The 19,428-nt window shown below is 44.9% G+C and overlaps 1 protein-coding gene across 7 annotated transcripts in view; it reads right to left on the bottom strand.

The window, feature by feature from the left end:
- Positions 1 to 19,428, bottom strand: part of LOC140192879 (palmitoyltransferase ZDHHC3) — a 162,380-nt gene that overhangs the window by 47,517 nt on the left and 95,435 nt on the right. For 4 of the 7 annotated variants that reach the window (XM_072250385.1, XM_072250382.1, XM_072250383.1 and 1 more), the window contains one exon: positions 4,467 to 5,471. The exons of 1 other annotated variant lie outside the window; for it this stretch is intronic. In XM_072250385.1, coding sequence (XP_072106486.1) covers positions 5,265 to 5,471 — 207 coding nt within the window. In that variant the 3' untranslated portion in view covers positions 4,467 to 5,264. Of the gene's footprint in view, positions 1 to 4,466; positions 5,472 to 6,627; positions 6,706 to 15,659; positions 15,786 to 19,428 lie in introns of those variants that run through there. 2 more of the 7 variants (XM_072250387.1, XR_011884485.1) reach the window with 2 other exon arrangements.

Consider the following 19,428-nt stretch of genomic DNA (forward strand, 5'->3'; position numbering starts at 1 on the left):
AGATATGGGATCCAAGGGGAAATTGCTTTGTGGATCCAGAACCGGCTTGTTCACAGAAGGCAAAGAGTGGTTGAAGTGGGTCATATTCTGCATGGAGGTCGGTGACCAGTGGTGTACCTCAGGGATCTATTCTGGGACCCTTACTCAACATGATTTTTATAAATGACCTGGATGAAGAAGTGGAGGGATGGGTTAATAAATTTGCTGATGACACAAAGGTTGGAGGTGCTGTGGATAGTGTGGAAGGCTGTCGGGTTACAGTGGGACATTGATAGGATGCAAAACTGGGCTGAGAAGTGGCAGATGGAGTTCAACCCAGATAAGTGTGAGGTGGTTCATTTTGGTAGGTCAAATATGATGGCAGAATATAACATTAATGGTAAGACTCTTGGCAGTGTGGAGGATCAGAGGGATCTTGAGGTCAGAGGCCATAGGACACTCAAGGCTGCTGCACAGGTTGACTCTGTGGTTAAGAAAGCATACAGTGCATTGGCCTTCATCAATCGTGGGATTTAGTTTAGGAACCGAGAGGTAATGTTGCAGCTATATAGAACCCTGGTCAGACCCCACTTGGAGTACTGTGCTCAGTTCTGGTCACCTCACTACAGGAAGGATGTAGAAACTATAAAAAGGGTGCAGAGGAGATTTACAAGGATGTTGCCTGGATTGGGGAGCATGCCTTATGAGAATAGGTTGAGTGAACTCAGCCTTTTCTCCTTGGAGCGACAAAGGATGAGGTGACCTGATAAATGAGGATAGTCAGAGGCTTTTCCCAGGGCTGAAATGGCTAGCATGAGAGGGCACAGTTTTAAGGTGCTTGGGAGTAGGTACAGAGGGGATGTCAGGGGTAAGTTCTTTACGCAGAGAGTGGTGAGTGCGTGGAATGGGCTGCTGGCAAAGGTGGTGGAGGTGGAAACTATAGGGTTTTTTAAGAGACTCCTGGACAGATACATGGAGCTCAGGAAAATAGAGGGCTATGGGTAACCCTAGGTAATTTCTAACGTAAGGACATGTTTGGCACAGCTTTGTGAGCCAAAGGGCCTGTATTGTGCTGTAGGTTTTCTGTGTTAATATTTCTGACAATGAGACTTTACTGAAACATTAACTCATGTTCTGTCTGCACACAGTGACACCATCACTCATAGATAACACTGTCACTGGACATGTAAATACCACCTCCTACTGTAAATTATATTATTGCTCTTATGTACTATACACTTGTTCTGGTTCTAGTCCATAAGACAGGAGCAGGTTTAGGCCATCAAGTCTGCTCCGCCATTCCATCATGGCTGATCCCAGATCCCACAACCCCATTCACATTGTCTCCCTCAGATCCCGTCAACTCCTGGGCCCTCAGGGGCTCCATCTTCCTCTCACCCCAACCATCCCCTCTCCACTGACACCCCCAGCCTCTTCCCCCCCCTCGATCCCAGCTCTCATCCGTGCCGGGTCTTTACCATCCCCTCCGACCTTCAACTGTCGGAGGCAGAGCGCTCTGTCCTCAGGAAGGGCCTCACCTTTGTCCCCCTTCACCCACACCTCAGCGAGTTCCGTGTTCGCCATGATGCGGAACTTTTCTTCTGCTGTCTCCGAGCCTACTTCTTCGGCAAGGACTCTTCCACCCCCACCGATGACCCCTTCTCCCGTCTTCAACCCTCCTCTTCTTCATGGGCACCCCGCTCTGGTCTTCTGCCTGCTCTGGATCTCTTTATCGCTAATTGCCGACGGGACATCAACCGTCTCGACTTCACCGCACCTTGTCCCCATTCCAACCTCACTCCTTCGGAACGCTCTGCTCTCCACTCCCTCCGCACTAATCCTAACCTTATTATTAAACCCGCCGATAAGGGGAGTGCTGTTGTAGTCTGGCGTACTGACCTCTACCTTGCCGAGGCACAGCGACAACTCGTGGATACCTCCTCTTATTTACCCCTCGATCGTGACCCCACTAAGGAGCACCAGGCCATTGTCTCCCACACCATCACCGACTTTATCCGCTCAGGGGATCTCCCATCCACTGCTACCAACTTTATAGTTCCCACACCCCGCACTTCCCGTTTCTACCTGCCCGTCCTGACCGACCTGTTGTCTCAGCTTGCTCCTGCCCCACCGAACTCGTTTCTGCATACCTCGACACGGTTTTATCCTCCCTTGTTCAATCCCTTCCGACCTATGTTCGTGACACTTCTCACGCTCTTAAACTTTTCGATGATTTTAAGTTCCCTGGCCCCCACCGCTTTATTTTCACCATGGATGTCCAGTCCCTATATACTTCCATCCCCCATCAGGAAGGTCTCAAAGCTCTATGCTTCTTTTTGGATTCCAGACCTAACCAGTTCCCCTCGACCACCACTCTGCTCCGTCTAGCGGAATTAGTCCTTACTCTTAATAATTTCTCCTATGGCTCCTCCCACTTCCTGCAAACTAAAGGTGTAGCTATGGGCACCCGTATGGGTCCCAGCTATGCCTGCCTTTTTGTTGGCTTTGTGGAACAATCTATGTTCCGTGCCTATTCTGGTATCTGTCCCCTACTTTTCCTTCGCTACATCGCGACTGCATTGGCGCTGCTTCCTGCACGCATGCAGAACTCGTTGACTTTATTAACTTTGCCTCCAATTTTCACCCTGCTCTCAAGTTTACCTGGTCCATTTCCGACACCTCCCTCCCCTTTTTAGATCTTTCTGTCTCTGGAGACAGCTTATCCACTGATGTCTACTGTAAGCCTACTGACTCTCACAGCTATCTGGACTATTCCTCTTACCCTGTCTCTTGCAAAAACGCCATCCCCTTCTCGCAATTCCTCCGTCTCCGCCGCATCTGCTCTCAGGGTGAGGCTTTTCATTCTAGGACAAGGGAGATGTCCTCCCTTTTTAAAGAAAGGGGCTTCCCTTTCTCCACTATCAACTCTGCTCTTAAACGCATCTCCCCCATTTCACGTACATCTGCTCTCACTCCATCCTCCCGCCACCCCACTAGGAATAGGGTTCCCCTAGTCCTCACCTACCACCCCACTAGCCTCCGGGTCCAACATATTATTCTCCGTAACTTCCGCCACCGCCAACGGGATCCCACCACTAAGCACATCTTTCCCTTTCCCCCCCCCCGCATTCCGCAGGAATCACTCCCTACGCAACTCCCTTGTCCATTCGTCCTCCCCCTCCCTCCCCACTGATCTCCCTCCTGGCACTTATCCGTGTAAGCGGAACAAGTGCTACACATGCCCTTACACTTCCTCCCTTACCACCATTCAGGGCCCCAAACAGCCCTTCCAGGTGAGGCAACACTTCACCTGTGAGTCGGCTGGGGTGATATACTGCGTCCGGTGCTCCCGATGTGGCCTTTTATATATTGGCGAGACCCGACGCAGACTGGGAGACCGCTTTGCTGAACATCTACGCTCTGTCCGCCAGAGAAAGCAGGATCTCCCAGTGGCCACACATTTTAATTCCACATCCCATTCCCATTCTGACATGTCTATCCACGGCCTCCTCTACTGTAAAGATGAAGCTACACTCAGGTTGGAGGAACAACACCTTATATTCCGTCTGGGTAGCCTCCAACCTGATGGCATGAACATCGACTTCTCTAACTTACGCTAGGGCCCCACCTCCCCCTTGTACCCCATCTGTTACTCATTTTTATGCACATTCTTTCTCTCACTCTCCTTTTTCTCCCTCTGTCACTCTGAATATACCCCTTGCCCATCCTCTGGGTCCCCCCCCTGTCTTTCTTCCCGGACCTCCTGTCCCATGATCCTCTCGTGTCCCTTTTGCCAATCACCTGTCCAGCTCTTGGCTCTATCCCTCCCCCTCCTGTCTTCTCCTATCATTTTGGATCTCCCCCTCCCCCTCCAACTTTCAAATCCCTTACTCACTCTTCCTTCAGTTAGTCCTGACGAAGGGTCTCGGCCTGAAACGTCGACTGCACCTCTTCCTACAGATGCTGCCTGGCCTGCTGCGTTCACCAGCAACTTTGATGTGTGTTGCCCCATTCACCTGCCTTCTTGCTATGAAATGCACAGCTTCTGCCTTAAACATACCCATGGACTTGGCCTCCACAGCAGTCTGTGACAGAGCATTACACAGATTCACTACTCTCTGGTTTAAAAAAAAATCCTCATTACCTCTGTTCTAAAAGGTCGCCTCTCAATTTTGAGGCTGTGCCCTCTAGTTCTGGATACCCCACCATAGGAAACTTCCTCTCCACATCCACCCTATCTAGTCCTTTCAACATTCAGTAGGCTCTAATGAGATCCCCCCCACCCCCCCGCATTCTTTTAAATTCCAGCAAGTGCAGGCCCAAAACTACCAAATGCTCCTCATATGTTAACCCCTTCATTCCTGGAATCATCCTTGTGAACCTCCTGGACTCTCTCCAATGACAACACATCCTTCTGTGATCATACACATCTTTACAGCATTTTGTTATAGTCAGAATTACATTAATACAACAGAATCAAACATTATCTGATTTTATTGGTCTTCGATTTAAGGTAGCAATATGCATGAAATATTTTTAAAATCTGTCTTGTTTAATGATTGGAGAATATCTGAAATGATTAATGTCAGCAAATGAAGTATTTTCATCCAAGCCACAATATTATCCTTGAATACTTGCATGAACAATGTTCTATGACAGACTCTTTATAAGAGTAAAAACACTTTTTTCATTTATACAAGGTGCCAATGTAATTTTGAGTTATGCAAAACCTATAGGTAAGAAACACTTTATAGTAGAGCAAATATTAAAATTCACCATCTGGATCCTGAGGTTCTTTATCCACCACTGAGGGACTCAAACCCTACCAGAGTGTAAATCAATTATTCTTTAGCGTTGAATACTGTTAGACAAGAGATTAGTGGAGGACAGAGTGTCTTGTGTCAAAACCAGGTACACAGCTTTGTGGCAGATTGTCAGTATGTGACCACTGGTCGTTACAAGGACAGGCATACATGGCAGAGGAAACTTTGGGCTCGTGAAAGGCACATCGCATTATGTCTCATTGTACAACAGGTTTCAAGGTCACGCAACATGTTCTTGTGTAGTAAAAGGCATTTTAATGAATGCCATTATAAATAATACTAAAACACACTTTCACAAACAGAATATGCATCTTCTAAATAACATTTCTGTGAAGTTCTATTCTGGTAATCTGTTTGGGTGATCAGTTTTCTTTTGAAATTCATCCATCAAATTGACAAAACCTCATTATGTCAGGTAGAAACCCTTCAGCAAGTTCAGTGGTTGCCTGGGCCCTAGTATGGTTACCCAGTCAGGACTTCAGCAGCCATGTCCTCCATGTTCCTTTCAGTAGGGGTGCTGTTGCCTGTCTGAGCTGTCTTCCTGCACTGCAAGCCAGAGAATGGGTTGAACCATCCGAGTGTAAAGCTTCCATCAAATGCTGCTTTCATTCCTTCCCAACCCAATGTCTTCTCCCAGGTGGGTGTTTCATTTTTGAGACGTTCTATGCCCTGGAAACAGTTATGATGCTGTGTAAAAGGTACTGAAACATTAAATACCATCATAAACATATTCCATCTCCAAAAAGAGTGGAAACTCCTTTACCAGAAGGGCTATGGCAGTTCACCACCCCCTTCTCTGGAGCAATTAATGCTGGCCTTGCTAGCAACACTCAAATTCAGAAAATGAATACAGAAAAAAAAATGCCATACTATGAATTACCACAAAACATCTTTAAGCACAGCTCGTGAGAGGGGAGGTTTCTCCAGCTGAAGGAGATTTGGAAGAACTTTAATCTGCATTACCTGAAATCGTACTTCCAGTTTTCCAAACTGTGTGACCTTTAGTCTCAGGATCCCTTGAACAAGGGATCCACTGTAAGAATCTTTCTCATCAGGAGCAGGAAAAGGTTGCCAGATCTCTTCCCTCATGGATGGCGGTGAACTAGCTGGGCTTTACAACTGTTTCATCTAGACAGCAGGTCTTTTTCAAATTAATTCCCAGTTCCCTGGTGGCTACAGTATCCCTCATACAGTGGGTGACCTCTAATCCAAGCAGTGTGCCATCGTACTGTTTGCAGTTGACTTTAATATTTACAGTACATCAACCATCAATATATTCTCCCTTGTACAACCCAGTACCTTGTCAACGTATGCTTTCAACATACAAGTTTTAACTGCCTCTAACCAATGTTCTTAAAACTCTAGTGTCAGAGAATCCACTGAATCCAACCAAATGTGAAATGAGACTAGTGAACAAACTGTTCATCAGGTCACTGGTTAACACCTCTTACGACACATTTCACTGTTTCATTTTGCCTCCAGAACTGGTTAGAATGCAATAAATTAATTACAGTATTTTACTTCTGAATTGTTTCTTAAAATGAGAAGGCAGCATGCAGATACACCCTTTATAGGTTAACTCTCACAACAAGCCTAGTTTACTTATACACAACTTCAGGACTGTGCATCCACAAGACCAAAACTTCATTTTCATAGCTCCAGGACTGTGTATCCACAGGAACAGGACTACATAAAACGTGGGGACTTAGGAAGCGTACGTCCCTTTCCTCTGGTTGAGATTAGATCTATAGCTCTGAAATTTACAAAGGCACCACGGACAAGAGATTGCCATTAATTAAAATGAAGCTCATGCAGAAAGATGTACCTGGATCATTAAAGGTCAAGTATCATTTAAGATTTCTAGACAGAGTTGTGCGGGCACCAACTTTATTTCCATGACAGGCTGCAGTGTTAAAAGAGGAAAGAAGTCAGTTAGTTGAATAAGCAAAAGTAAGGAAAAGTGCAAACAAGTGAGCACAGTTTGACTTCCTCAGAGTATAACATATTGGAACATAGTGAACTCACAGATCAGTGCAATAAATCTCCCATAACCTGTCACGTTAGTGCTGCCAAGGTGCCAGATTTTCGTGACTGTCGCAGGTTCTTTACTATTAGTCCTCTTTTATGAACATGTTATGCAAAAGTATCCCAGTGAATCCAGTGGGTAATATATGAATGGTTGGATCCTGTATCCAGTCCCACACCACCCACATTTCTGAATAACCCCACTCTGGCTCCAGCCACAGTGACCCTGATCCCAATCCTGGCCCCACATTCCGGACTATGAGTGAGCCGGGTACCTGACCGTGGTTATCAGAACTCGGGTTTTTCTGACTTTCACCAATCAGTCACAAGCTTACATGCTCTGAAGGGGCAGAACAGAAAGGCCGTTCTGCCCCTTCAAAACTGCAATGTAGTACACAGAATGTAAGCTCTGACTCATCCTGATAGGCAGAAATATTATAGCCCTCCCATATCCCTGCTCCCCACGAAGTTTTCTCCAGGCAAGTACCCCTCTCAGTTCTACCATTACTGGCTGTCAGTGCATCTAATACCATTCCATAACCAATTGTTGTGTAAACTCATTCGAACTATACCCAATCTCACTGGATCCCAGTGTAATACTTTGATCCTCTAGATGGTCTATGAACAAGTTAAAGATCTGGATGATATGAATGTGAATGTCTGTTTCACAGTTTCAGCATTAGCAGCACTGTTCTGCAGGCAGGTTTTAGTTGTCGACTCCCAGTATCAGCTCTATCAGTTTTCACATGCAAATATCCTCATGGACAAACCAGGGTAGGACATAGCTGGTGAGTGGTAGGGCAGTGCAGAGTGTGCTAGATCAGAGGGAGCTGGGAATACAGGTCCACAATTCTTTGAAAGTGGCATCACAGGCCGACAGGGTCATAAAGAAAGACTTTGGCATATTGGCTTTCATAAATCAAAGTAATATTCCAGTTCCTGGACTCGATATGTTGAAGTTGTAAAAGGCATTGGTGATGCCCAATTTGAAGTATTGTGTGCAGTTTTGGTCACCTGCCTACGGGAAAGATGTCAATATAGTAAGCTTTGAAAGAGTGCCCAGGAAATTGACAAGGATGTTGCCAGGACTAGAGGACCTGAGTTATAGGGAAAGCTTGAACACATTTGGACTTTATTCCTTGGAGTGTAGGAGAAGGAGGGGAGATTTGATAGAGGTATACAAAATTATGAGGGGTATAGAAAGGATAAATGCAAACAGGCTTTTTCCATGAGAAGTCATAAGGGTGAAGGGTGAAATGTTTAAGGGGAACTTCTTCACTCAGAGGAAGGTGAGAGCGTGGAACAACCTACCAGCGGAAGTGGTGGATGCAGGTTCGATTTCAAAATTTAAGGGAAGTTTGGATGGGTACACGGATGGGAAGGGTATGGAGGGCTATGGTCTGGGTGCAGGTGGGTGGGATTAGGCAGATGAATAGTTTAGCATAGACTAAATGGGCTGAAGGGCCTGCTTCTGTGCTGTACTGTTCTTTGACTCTAAAAAGAAAGCAGCAAGTCAGTGGGCTGCAGTCAGAAAGATCAGGTGTGATATTTGATGCCTTCATTCCCTCTCCTTCATTTCAAATGTTCCCTTCACCTCACGGCGTACCCTTATCCAGTATCTGCAGACAACATCATACCCTGGTCCATCCTAGGTAGAAGGAAAACACGAGAGGTTCTGCAGATGCTGGAAATCTAGAGTAACACACACAAAATGCAAGTCAAGCAGCATCATGATGAAGGGTCTCAGCCCAAAACATTGACCGTTTTTATTTCTGCTGAGTTCCTGTGTTACAGTGTAGAAGAAAGCCACATCTCATACCCTCACAAAGTTGCAACAATATGCAGACAAACCCTGCAGCTATGGGCAGCCACTTGTCTCCTCTGTCTGCAAGATGTCAAAATTACAAATAGAATTGTATTTCTGCTGCTATGCATTTTATTTTAGGAGATTTTTTGCAAATGCAGTGTTCTGTTACCCAAACTTCATAGACTAGTATTTTGGTTTTAGTAGGAGATAAACAACTATTTGCTTCACTTAGGAATGTTGAGTCTATTAGTCAGGTTTGTCTTTGTACCTGTTGTAGCCTTTTGCCCAGTGGGATGCTGTGGAAGATTCGAGAGAGCAGGGTGGGATCAGATTTCTGAAGGACAGTAGTCTGGTTTGTTTTTTTTGTGAGGAGGTGTGGAGAAGAGCAGAAGGGAAGATCCTGGAGGATCCCAGCTGAAGAGAAGACCCTATTGCAAAAGTGCTTTGTGCAGGCAGGTGGTTTCAAGGAGTAAGTGCCAATACCTCTGAGGCAGCCAGTTTGTTTGTGACACTCTTCGAGGGGAGTTTGGCCTGTGGCTGGTGATGGGAATTCAGCATGTGTAAAGCGATACTCCCACCTACTACAGAAACGAGCTCCAACATTTATATGTACAGTTACACAGCTTCAACTGTAATGGGCCCTTTTCTTTTTCTGCTAACTGTATGTTAAGGTTGAAATATTGGTAAATATACTTCTGTAATTTGATGGCAGTGTATGCCATTTCCTGGCGAATGGTAACCCTGCATGGGGCAGTACTTACCCACATTCACCATTATTACATTCCAACTTTCCCGTTCGGTTAAGCTCAAATCATATTGACCCTAAACATGTGATACCTAGAGGGTAGCCTTCTCACCAGTACCCATACAATGCTGAGTCCTGTGGTTGTTAGCCAGAGTTAGCTAATGAGCCGAGTTTGTTACGAGCCCCAGTGAGAGGCTTACACAAGTACATCCAGCTATCAATGGATCCAGCACAATCACACCAACTTCTAAATCAGCACCCACCTTCAAGATTTATGCAAATGTTTAAAAACTAATCCTTGGAGCTGACTCCCAGAGACCTCACTTGGCAAACTTACAAAATCAAGGCCCGATCTGATGTTTAGAACATATATAATGCCAGGCAACTACTGATAGCCTTAGTGCTGCCCCAAGTTGCTGTGATATTTAAGATGCATTTTAGATCACTGTAGTTTCAATTGGTACATTTAATCGTGTGTTCCATGTTTGAGAGAAACAATGCCATTGAAAAGACCCTTAATGGCATTGCCCCTGTAAAATACAGAGTCATGGAATGATGGAGCTCTGAAACAGGCCCTTTGGCCCATGAATTATCTTCCCTGGTAGTCTCAGATGCCTGCATTCTGCTCATAACCCACCAAACTCCTCCCCTCCATGTGCCTTTCATGTCTCCTCAATGTTGCAATCGTACCTGCTTTGACTGCTTCCTCTGAGAGCTCATTCTACAAACGTAAGTACCCTCTGTTACCTTTTCAGTCCCTCTCAAATTGCTCCACTTAGATATCTGTGCCCTCTAGTTTTGGATGCCACAATCCTGGAGAAAAGACTATGACCTTCCATCTTATTCATACCCCTCATGATTTTAAACATTTTTCTGAGGTTACCTTTCATTCTCTTGTGCTTCAGGGGATAAAGACCCGGCATAGCCAACCTCTCCCTGTAACTCAGGCCGTCTACCCCAAGCAACCACACTAATGACTGAAACAACTGCAACATCATGTCTCTAAACCTGATGCCCTAACTGAATGCCAGTGTGTTGAACGCCTTCCTCACCACATCTACTTGCATGGCCAGTTCACCAAACTGTGCATTTGTATTCCCAGGGTCCTCTGCCATTCACTGTAACATCCCCACAAGTGAAGTCAGGCTCACTAGTCTGTAATTCCCTGGCCTGTTCTTCAACAATGGAATATTAACCACCCTCCAGTCTTCTGGAACTTTGTTAGTAGCTAATGACGAAGCAAATACCTCTACAAAGACCTTTGAGATTTCTTCCTTGGCCTCCCATAATATCCAGAGTGGCATGGTCAGGTCCTGGAAATTTGCTTACCTTAATGCACTTAAAGGCAGCACATACCTCGATTGTAATAGGTATATGATCCAAGACCCCACCACACTGAAGAGAAATAGATATTAAAATCTCAGCCATTTGCTGCAGCTCTACCAACAGGCAGCCCTGATGGTTATTCTTTCTCTAGTCACTCTTTTACTGTTGATGTAACTGAAGAACCTCTTGGGATTATCTTTACCCTGCCCATTAAGTCCATCTCATACCCATTAATGTCCTCCTCATTTCCCTCTTCAGCTTGCTCTTAAATATTTTATATTTGTCAAGGGGTTCATTTGTATGCAGCTGCCTAAATGCAGTGAAGGCTTCCAACTTTTTCCTGATCAAAGTATGGACAGCTCTTGTCAGCCAGAGTTCCCTGACCTTTAAATGTCTACCCTTCACCTTAACAGGACAATGCCGCTACTGGACTTTCTAAATGCCTCCCACTTGCCAACCGTTCCTTTGGTTTAAAATAGTCACCCAGTTGTTTCCAGCTACATCCTGTCAAATGCCATCAAAGTTGACCCTGCTCAAATTAGAGAGTCATAGAAAAATACAGCATAGAAACAGGCCCTTCAGCCCATCTAGTCTGTGCTGAACCATGCACACTGCCTAGTCCCATAGCCCTACAGACACCTGTACTCCATGCACCTATCCAAACTCCTAAACGTTGAAATCAAGTTCACATGCACCATCTCATTCCACACTCTCATGACCCTCTGAGTGAAGAAGTTTTCCCTCCTATTTCCTTTAAGCTTTTCACTTTTCACTCTTCACCTTTAGTTGTAGTCCCACCCAACCTCAGTGGAAAAAACCTGCTTGCATTTACTCTGTCTATACACATAATTTTGTATACCTCCATCGAATCTTCCCTCAATCATCTACACTCCAAGGAATAAAGTCCTACCCTATTCAATCCTTCCATATAACTCAGGTCCACCAGTCTGGGCAACATCCTTGTAAATTTTTTTCTGTACTCTTTCAACCTTATTTATATTTTTCCTGTAGGTAGGTGACCAAAACTGTAGTCCAAAATAGGCCTCACCAACATTTTGTACAACTTCAACATAACATCCCATCTCCTGTTCTCAACATCTTGATTTATGAAGGCCAATGTGCCAAAAGCTTTCTTTACAACCCTACCTGTGACACTACTTTCAATGAATTATGGACCTGTGTTCTGCAGGGATCTGTTCTGGGACCCTCCTCTTTGTGATTTTTATAAGTGACCTGGATGAGGAAGTAGAAGAGTGGGTTAGTAAGTTTGCTGATGGCACAAAGGTTGGAGGTGTTGTGGATTGTCTGGAGGGTTGTCAGAGGTTACAGTGAGACTTCGATAGGATACAGAACTGGGCTGAGAAGCAGCCGATGGAGTTCAACCCAGATAAGTGTGAAGTGGTTCATTTCAGTAGGTCAAATTTGAAGGTAATATAATATTAATAGTAAGACTCTTGGCAGTGTGGAGAATCAGCAAGATCTTTGGGTCCATGTCCATAGGACATTCAAAGCTGCTGCACAGATTGTCAGTGTTGTTAAGCAACGTATGATGTGTTGGCCTTCATCAACTGTGGCATTGAGTTCAAGAGCCGTGAGGTAACGTTACAGCTATACAAGACCTTAGTCAGACCCCATTTGGAATACAGTCGGCCCTCCTCATCTGCGGGTTCCGCATGCACGGATTCAACCAATCGCAGATCGGGAAAACCCAGTAGTTCAGCATTGTTCGCCTTGCATCTCGTTCGTTCGCTACTTGTGTTGTGAGTGAGAGGAAGGAGATTAAGGCTAGTGAAGGATGGCTGGCTAGCTGTGTGAAGTGCTACAGCCTCAAGAACTTAAAGATCATGGGAGAATCAGCATCAGCGTTCCCAGAAGAGCTACGATGGTTGCGTCTGTACTGAACATGTACAGACTTCTTTCCTGGTCATTATTCCCTGAACAATATAGCATAACAACTATTTACATTGTATTAGGTATTATAAGTAATCTAGAGATGAATTAAAGCATACGGGAAGATGTGCGTAGGTTATATGCAAATACCTCGCCATTTTATATAAAGGACTTGAGCATCTGTGTTCTTTGGGTATCTGTAGGGGGTCCTGGAACCAATTCCCCGCGGATAAGGAGGGCCAACTGTACTGAGGGATGACCTGGTAGAGGTGTATATGATGATGAGAAGCATTGATCGTGTGGATAGCCAGAGGCTTTTTCCCAGGACTGAAATGGCTAACATTAGGGGGTATAGTTTTAGGGTGCTTGGAAGTAGGTACAATGGGGATGTTGGAGGAAAATTTTTCACACAGAGCGTGGTGAGTGCATGGGATGCACTGCTAGCGAAGGTGGTGGAGGCAGATACAAAAGGGTCTTTAAGACAACAGAGTCTTCAAATAGCGGGTTATGCAGTAGGGAAATTCTAGGCAGTTTCTAGAGTAGGTTACATGGTTGGCACAACATTGTGGGTGGAAGAGCCTGTAATACGCTATAGATTTCTATGTTTCCATGTATTCCCAGATCCCTTTGTTCCACCATACTCCTCAGAGCCTACCTTTCACTGTGTAAATCCTACCTTGGTTGATCCTGCCAAAGTGTAACACCTTGCACTTGTCTGCATTAAATTCCACCTGCCATTTTTCAGTCCATTTTTCCTGCTAGTCCATATTCCACTGCATACTCTGATAGTCTTCCTTGCAGTCCACTACAACTCCAATCTCAATGTCATCTGTAAATCTGCTTATCCAGCTAACATTATCATCCAGATCATTGATATAGATGACAAACAACAAAGGACCCAGCACTGATCCCTGCAGCACTCCACTGGTCACAGGCCTCCAGTCAGAGAGACAACCATCTACTACACAGTCTGGCTTCTCCCACAAAGCCAATTTACTACCTCATCTTGAATGCCAAGCAAGTGAACCTTCTTGACCAACCTCTCTTGCAAGACCTTGTCAAATACTTTGCTATAGTCCATATAGACAACATTCACTGCCTTACCTTCATCAACTTTCCTGGTAACTACCCTGAAAAACTATAACATTGGTTAGACATGACCTACCAAGCACAAAGGCATGCTGACTATCCCTAATCAGTCCATACCTATCCAAATACTCCTTCAGAATACCGTCTAATAACTTTCCCACTACTGACATCAAGCTCACTGGCCTATCATCTCCTGGTTTACTTTTTTAAACCATATTAACTACCTTCCAGTCCACTGATGCCTTCGCTGTCACCAAGTCTGATTTAAATATCTCTACTAAAGCCCATGAAATTTCTGCACTTGTTTCCCACAGAGTCCGAAGAAACACCTTGTCAGGCTCAGGAGAATTATCCACTCTAATTTGCAAACACCTCCTCCTCTGTAGACTGTACAAGGTCCATGATTATGCTGCTGCTTTGCCTCACTTCCATAAACGGTGTTCATCTCACGTGACTCAGTATTGAGATGCAAAAAATCTATTCTGATCTTCCACAGGACAAGTTTCGTCTCTTACAATCCTTTTGCACTTTATATAGATTCCCTTAGGACTCTCCCTCACCTTGCCTGCTGTAGCAACCTCATGCTTTCTTTTAGCTCTCCTGATTTCTTATCAATTACATCTTTGCCTCAATCCATAGTTGCCATATCCTTTCTGATATTTCCAAAATTGGCCTTTCTCCAATTTGGAATCTCAACCTGCGAACCAGACCTATCTTTTTCCATACTTACTTTGAAACTAACGTCATTATACTTACTAGATGCAAAGTGTTCCCCTACACAAACATCTAGGTCTCTGTACCTAATTGGAGATCAAGTATCACACTCTGTCTTGTTGGGACATCTTTGAGTATGTTCTTCTATGTATCTGTGAGGAAACTTCACAAATTCCACTCCACCCAGGCACTTTGCACTCCATGATCCAGTCAATACCAGGAAAATTAAAAGTTCCCACAAGAACCAACCTACTATTCTCACAATTACATGCATATTCCCATGGGGGAGGGGGAGAGGGGGTCTATATAACACGCCTGCCAAAGTGACCATTCCCTTCTTATTTCTAAGTTCTACCCAAAAGGCGTTGTTAGATGATTCCTCAAGAAAATTCCTAAGCACTAGTGTTGTGTCCCCACTTATCAAAACCCCTCTACTCTTACCTGTTTCTCTCACACCTGGAACATTAAGCTGCCAGATTTGGCCTTCTCTCAACCATGTCTCTATAATGCACCACAATATTCCAATTCCCTAGAGGCAATCTGTGCCTTCAGTTTATCTGCTTTATCTAACTACATGCATTGAAATAGATGCAATTGAAAGCAGTGGCTCTATCTGTCCTTTTACTGTAAACAAGGCTATCCTGATTGCTAGCTTTACATGCTGCACATAGCCCTGTCTGCTCAGACTTTGCTCTTTCAAGTTCCACTCCCCTGCCAATCCTTCAAAAGGCAGAATCATAATCAGGTTAGTTTATCCTTTATAGCCGCAGTGCAATGCAGACAAATATAGATCACAAAATAAATAGTACAAGGAAAAGGAGTAATGAGGTAGTGTTCGTTGGTTAATGGACCATTCAGAAGTCTGATGAATCACCGTGCAAGCCTTCAGGCTGCTGTAAACCCTCCCCAATGACAGAAACAAGAAGACTGTGTCCCAGTAGGTGAGGTTCCTGAGAGATAGATGCCACCTTCTTGAGGCATCACCTCAAGGGTGGGGATAGTTGGAGTTAGCTGAGTCGACAATCCCAGCAGTCCTACACTTTGGAGACTCCATACCGGGCTGTGATGTAGCGGTTCAAATGCTCTCCAACATGCATCTATAAACATTTCTAAGAGACTTTAGTGACACACAAATTTCCTCAAACTCCTAATTAAGCAAAGCTCAAAACTCCTAATTAACTGGTCCCAGGATAGATCCTTTGAGATGTCCACACCCAGGAGCTACTCACCCTTCCCGCTGCCGACCCCTCAGTGAGGACTTGCCTTTCCTGAAGTCCACAATGTCTTGGGTTTTGCTGATGTTGAGTACAAGGTTGTTGTTATGACACCACTGAATCAGTTGACATATTTCACTCCTGTACACCTCTTCAATGCCATAGTGAGATAGCTGTTATGCGAAGTTGAGGTTTGCACTAACTCAGTTGATCAGATGCGAGTATTTCCTCCCCACTGTGAAACCCAAAGCATCTCCCTCCATAGATTCTGCCAGACCGGCTGAGTTTCTCCACCATCTGGTTGTTGGTCTTTAACTTCAGTTTGTTTGCAAGACCAAGTACAGAGGTTGTGAAGTTAAAGTTAGAAAGTTACATTGCAGTTATGTAAAATGTCAGTAAGGCTGCACTGTACAGTTTTAATCACCCTATTATAAGAAAGGTGGTATTAAATTTGAAAGAGTGCAGAAAATATTTGCCAGGATGTTGCCTGGACCCGGGTGCATGATTTATAAGGAGAGATTGTGCAGATTAGTAGGACCTTGTTCCCGGCAACATGGGAAGTTGAGGGGTAACCTATAGAAGGCCAGGTTCGTTACACAAAGCGTAAGGGAGGTCATGCTGCAACTGTACAGGGTACTGGTGAGGCCGCACCTGGAGTACTGTGTGCAGTTCTGGTCTCCATACTTGAGGAAGGATATACTGGCTTTGGAGGCAGTGCAGAGGAGGTTCACCAGGTTGATTCCAGAGATGAAGGGGTTAACCTATGAGGGGAGATTGAGTTGCCTGGGACTATACTCTCTGGAATTCAGAAGAATGAGAGGGGATCTTATAGAAACATACAACATTTTGAATGGGATAGATAAGATAGAAGTAGGAAAGTTGTTTCCATTGGTAGGTGAGACTAGAACTAGGGGACATTGCCTCAAGATTCAGGGGAGAAGATTTAGGATGGAGATCAGGAGAAACTGTTTTTCCCAGAGACTGGTGAATCCGTGGAAGTCTCTGCCCAGGGAAGCAGTTGAGGCTTCTTCACTAAATATATTTAAGATGCAGTTAGATAGATTTTTACATAGTAGGGGAATTAAGGGTTATGGGGAAAAGGCAAGTAGATGGAGCTGAGTTTACGGACCGATCAGCCATGATCTTATTGAATGGCGGGACAGGCTCGATGGGCCGGGTGGCCTACTCCTGCTCCTATTTCTTATGTTCTTATGTAATGTGCACTTGGATTGAGCTGCCAGAAATAGTGGTTAAGGTGGGCACAATAACATTTAAAAGCCATCTAGATAAATACACGGGTAGAAGAGGTTTAGAGGGCTATGGGCCAAGTGCAGGCAGATGGGACTAGCTGGCCTGAGTTGGGTCAAAGGACCTGGCTCCATGCTGTATGACAGTGATACGTACCTTGGAAGCCGCCATTCAACAATATCAGTGATACTCACCATCACCTTCAGCACCTGGGGACTTCAAACATGGTGCAGAAACCTCCCGGGTAGCACTAATCGCTGGCTTCCTATGTACCTGTGAATCTCAGACTAGCCACAGCATGCATCACAAAGCCTCAGAGAACTTTTCCCTGCTGTGAGACCACAAATCCAGCAGATCATGAACAAACATCAACTTCTGCCAGGCACTACTGATTATTCTAGGCCTCCTGCAGTGGACGCCAGGCTGACTGTAGTAGACACTGTATTCTGAAATCCATCAGTAACAGAGAGTACCAGGTGAACAGAGGATGATCCCAAAGCCTCATAAAATCCACTCATTACTGGAAACTTGGGCCCACAAATGCTCAGAGCGTCAGTATTCAGGATACACTGAGAAGGGCGGGGGGGGGAATGGGGCAGTGGGTGAGCAGTTTACCGAAAACATTTCTCTCTCCTTATTTCCCCAGTTCCTCTTACACTCACCCAACTCCCATCTCTGTGTTTCTTTTTCCTTCTTCATCCCACTCGATTTGCCCACAGGTACCACTCCCCACCTTCTTAGAATACCAGCAGGTTTAATACCACCAAGCGTGGGTTATGAAATTTGTTGTAATGTGGCAGCAGTACATTGCAATACATACTAATAAAAACGGAATTACAGTGTATATAGCTGAAATTAAACAAGTAGTGCAAAAAAGTAGTGAGGTAGCACTCATGGATTCAACTTCCATTCAGAAATCTGATGGCACAGGGTAAGAAGTTGTTTTTGAATCATTGAGTGTGTGCCTTCAGGCTTCTGTACCTCCTCCCTGATGGTAGCAGTGAGAAAAGGGCATGGCCTGGGTGATGGGGGTCCTTAATGATGGATGCCACCTTTTTGAGGCATCTTTCCTTGAAGATATTCAGGATGCCTCGGGAGGCTGAATGAATTTCGATCCCGTGCAGTTTCACCCCCCATGAGACAGTGATGCAGCCAGTTAGAATGCTTACCATGGTATACCTCTAGAAATTTGCGAGTATCTTTGATGACATACCTAATCTCCTCAAACTCTTGATGAAATGTGGTCGTGCTCCATCTTCCTCTTTTCAGATTCCATCATTTTCAGCTTTTTATAACCTCTCACCCTCCCTACCTACATCTGCCAATCACCCCTCCTCACCTGCATCCACCTATCATCTGCCGGATCTTGCTCCACCCCTCCCTCTCACCTTCACCTTGCAGTTCAGATGACGGGTTGTGACCGGAAGCATTGTCTGTCCATTCCCAACCCCACACACACAGATGCTGCTTCACCCAGTGTTTGTCCAACATCTTGTTATTTTTTGCTCCAGATCCCTAGTGTGAGGGGGAAGTGGATGGAAATAGGTTTACAGAGAAGTGGCACTGATGCCAGTGCTCATGTTGTAAGAAGCTGCTGCTGTAAAAGATACAGTGATCCAAGATACAAGATCTGAAGTATTGTACAGTCAAAGAACCCAGGTCACTTACCAATCTCTGGAATGCTTAGTAAACACCAATGGTTCACACATTCCTCCCAAAACAATACCAAATGCTTAAATTAGTATTAATTGACCCCAGTATTAAATAGGATAGAAATTGGGATAAAATATCCATGGAATTCTCCCTTAAATTTGGAGAAGCCTACCCCCACCCAAACAAAAAAAATTATGTATTCAATTCTTGCAGAATAGGCCCTTCTGGCCCTGTGAACCATGCCACCCAACAATCTCCTGATCCAATCTGAGCCTAATCACGGGACAATTTATAATGACCAGCAACCACTACATCTGTGGATGGTGGGAGGAAACAGGACCACGTACAGGTTACCCAGGCTGTCACAGGGAGAAAGTGTACAAACTCCGTGGAGGCGGTGGTGGGAATTGAGCCCAAGTTGCCTGTATTGTTGGGCGTTGTGCTACCATGCCACCACAAATGCCTTGAGAATGATCATGTCTGGACATCTGCTCAAGACAAGTAACCATACACAGTGAAATTAAACCTGTGTTGAAGACGCTCTGAATGCATAAAAAACCCACCAGCCCCCTCTGCACAAATCCTCAGTTGGTTTAACGAGGCTTCATTTTCAATCACCTAGAAAAACATGAAAACTGCTTTTAGATTCAATGGAACATTGAGGTTTAGTGGTTCAGCTCCCTGTAAGGCTTTATAAGGCATTGAACAGACTGCGCCTGGAGTTTTGGGCCCCTTATACAAGAAGCAATGTGCTGGCATTGTTGAGGGTCTCAGAACATGTCCTTTAGAACAGAGAGGAAGAGAAATTTCTTTAGCTAGAGGATCATAAACTGGGAATTCATTGCAACAGATGGCTGTGGAGGCCAAGTCATTAAAAATCAGCCATGATGGAATGGCAGAGCAGACTGCATAGGC

The sequence above is a fragment of the Mobula birostris genome, unplaced genomic scaffold (assembly GCF_030028105.1).
Source record: "Mobula birostris isolate sMobBir1 unplaced genomic scaffold, sMobBir1.hap1 scaffold_296, whole genome shotgun sequence".
Classification (NCBI taxonomy): Eukaryota; Metazoa; Chordata; class Chondrichthyes; order Myliobatiformes; family Myliobatidae; genus Mobula; species Mobula birostris.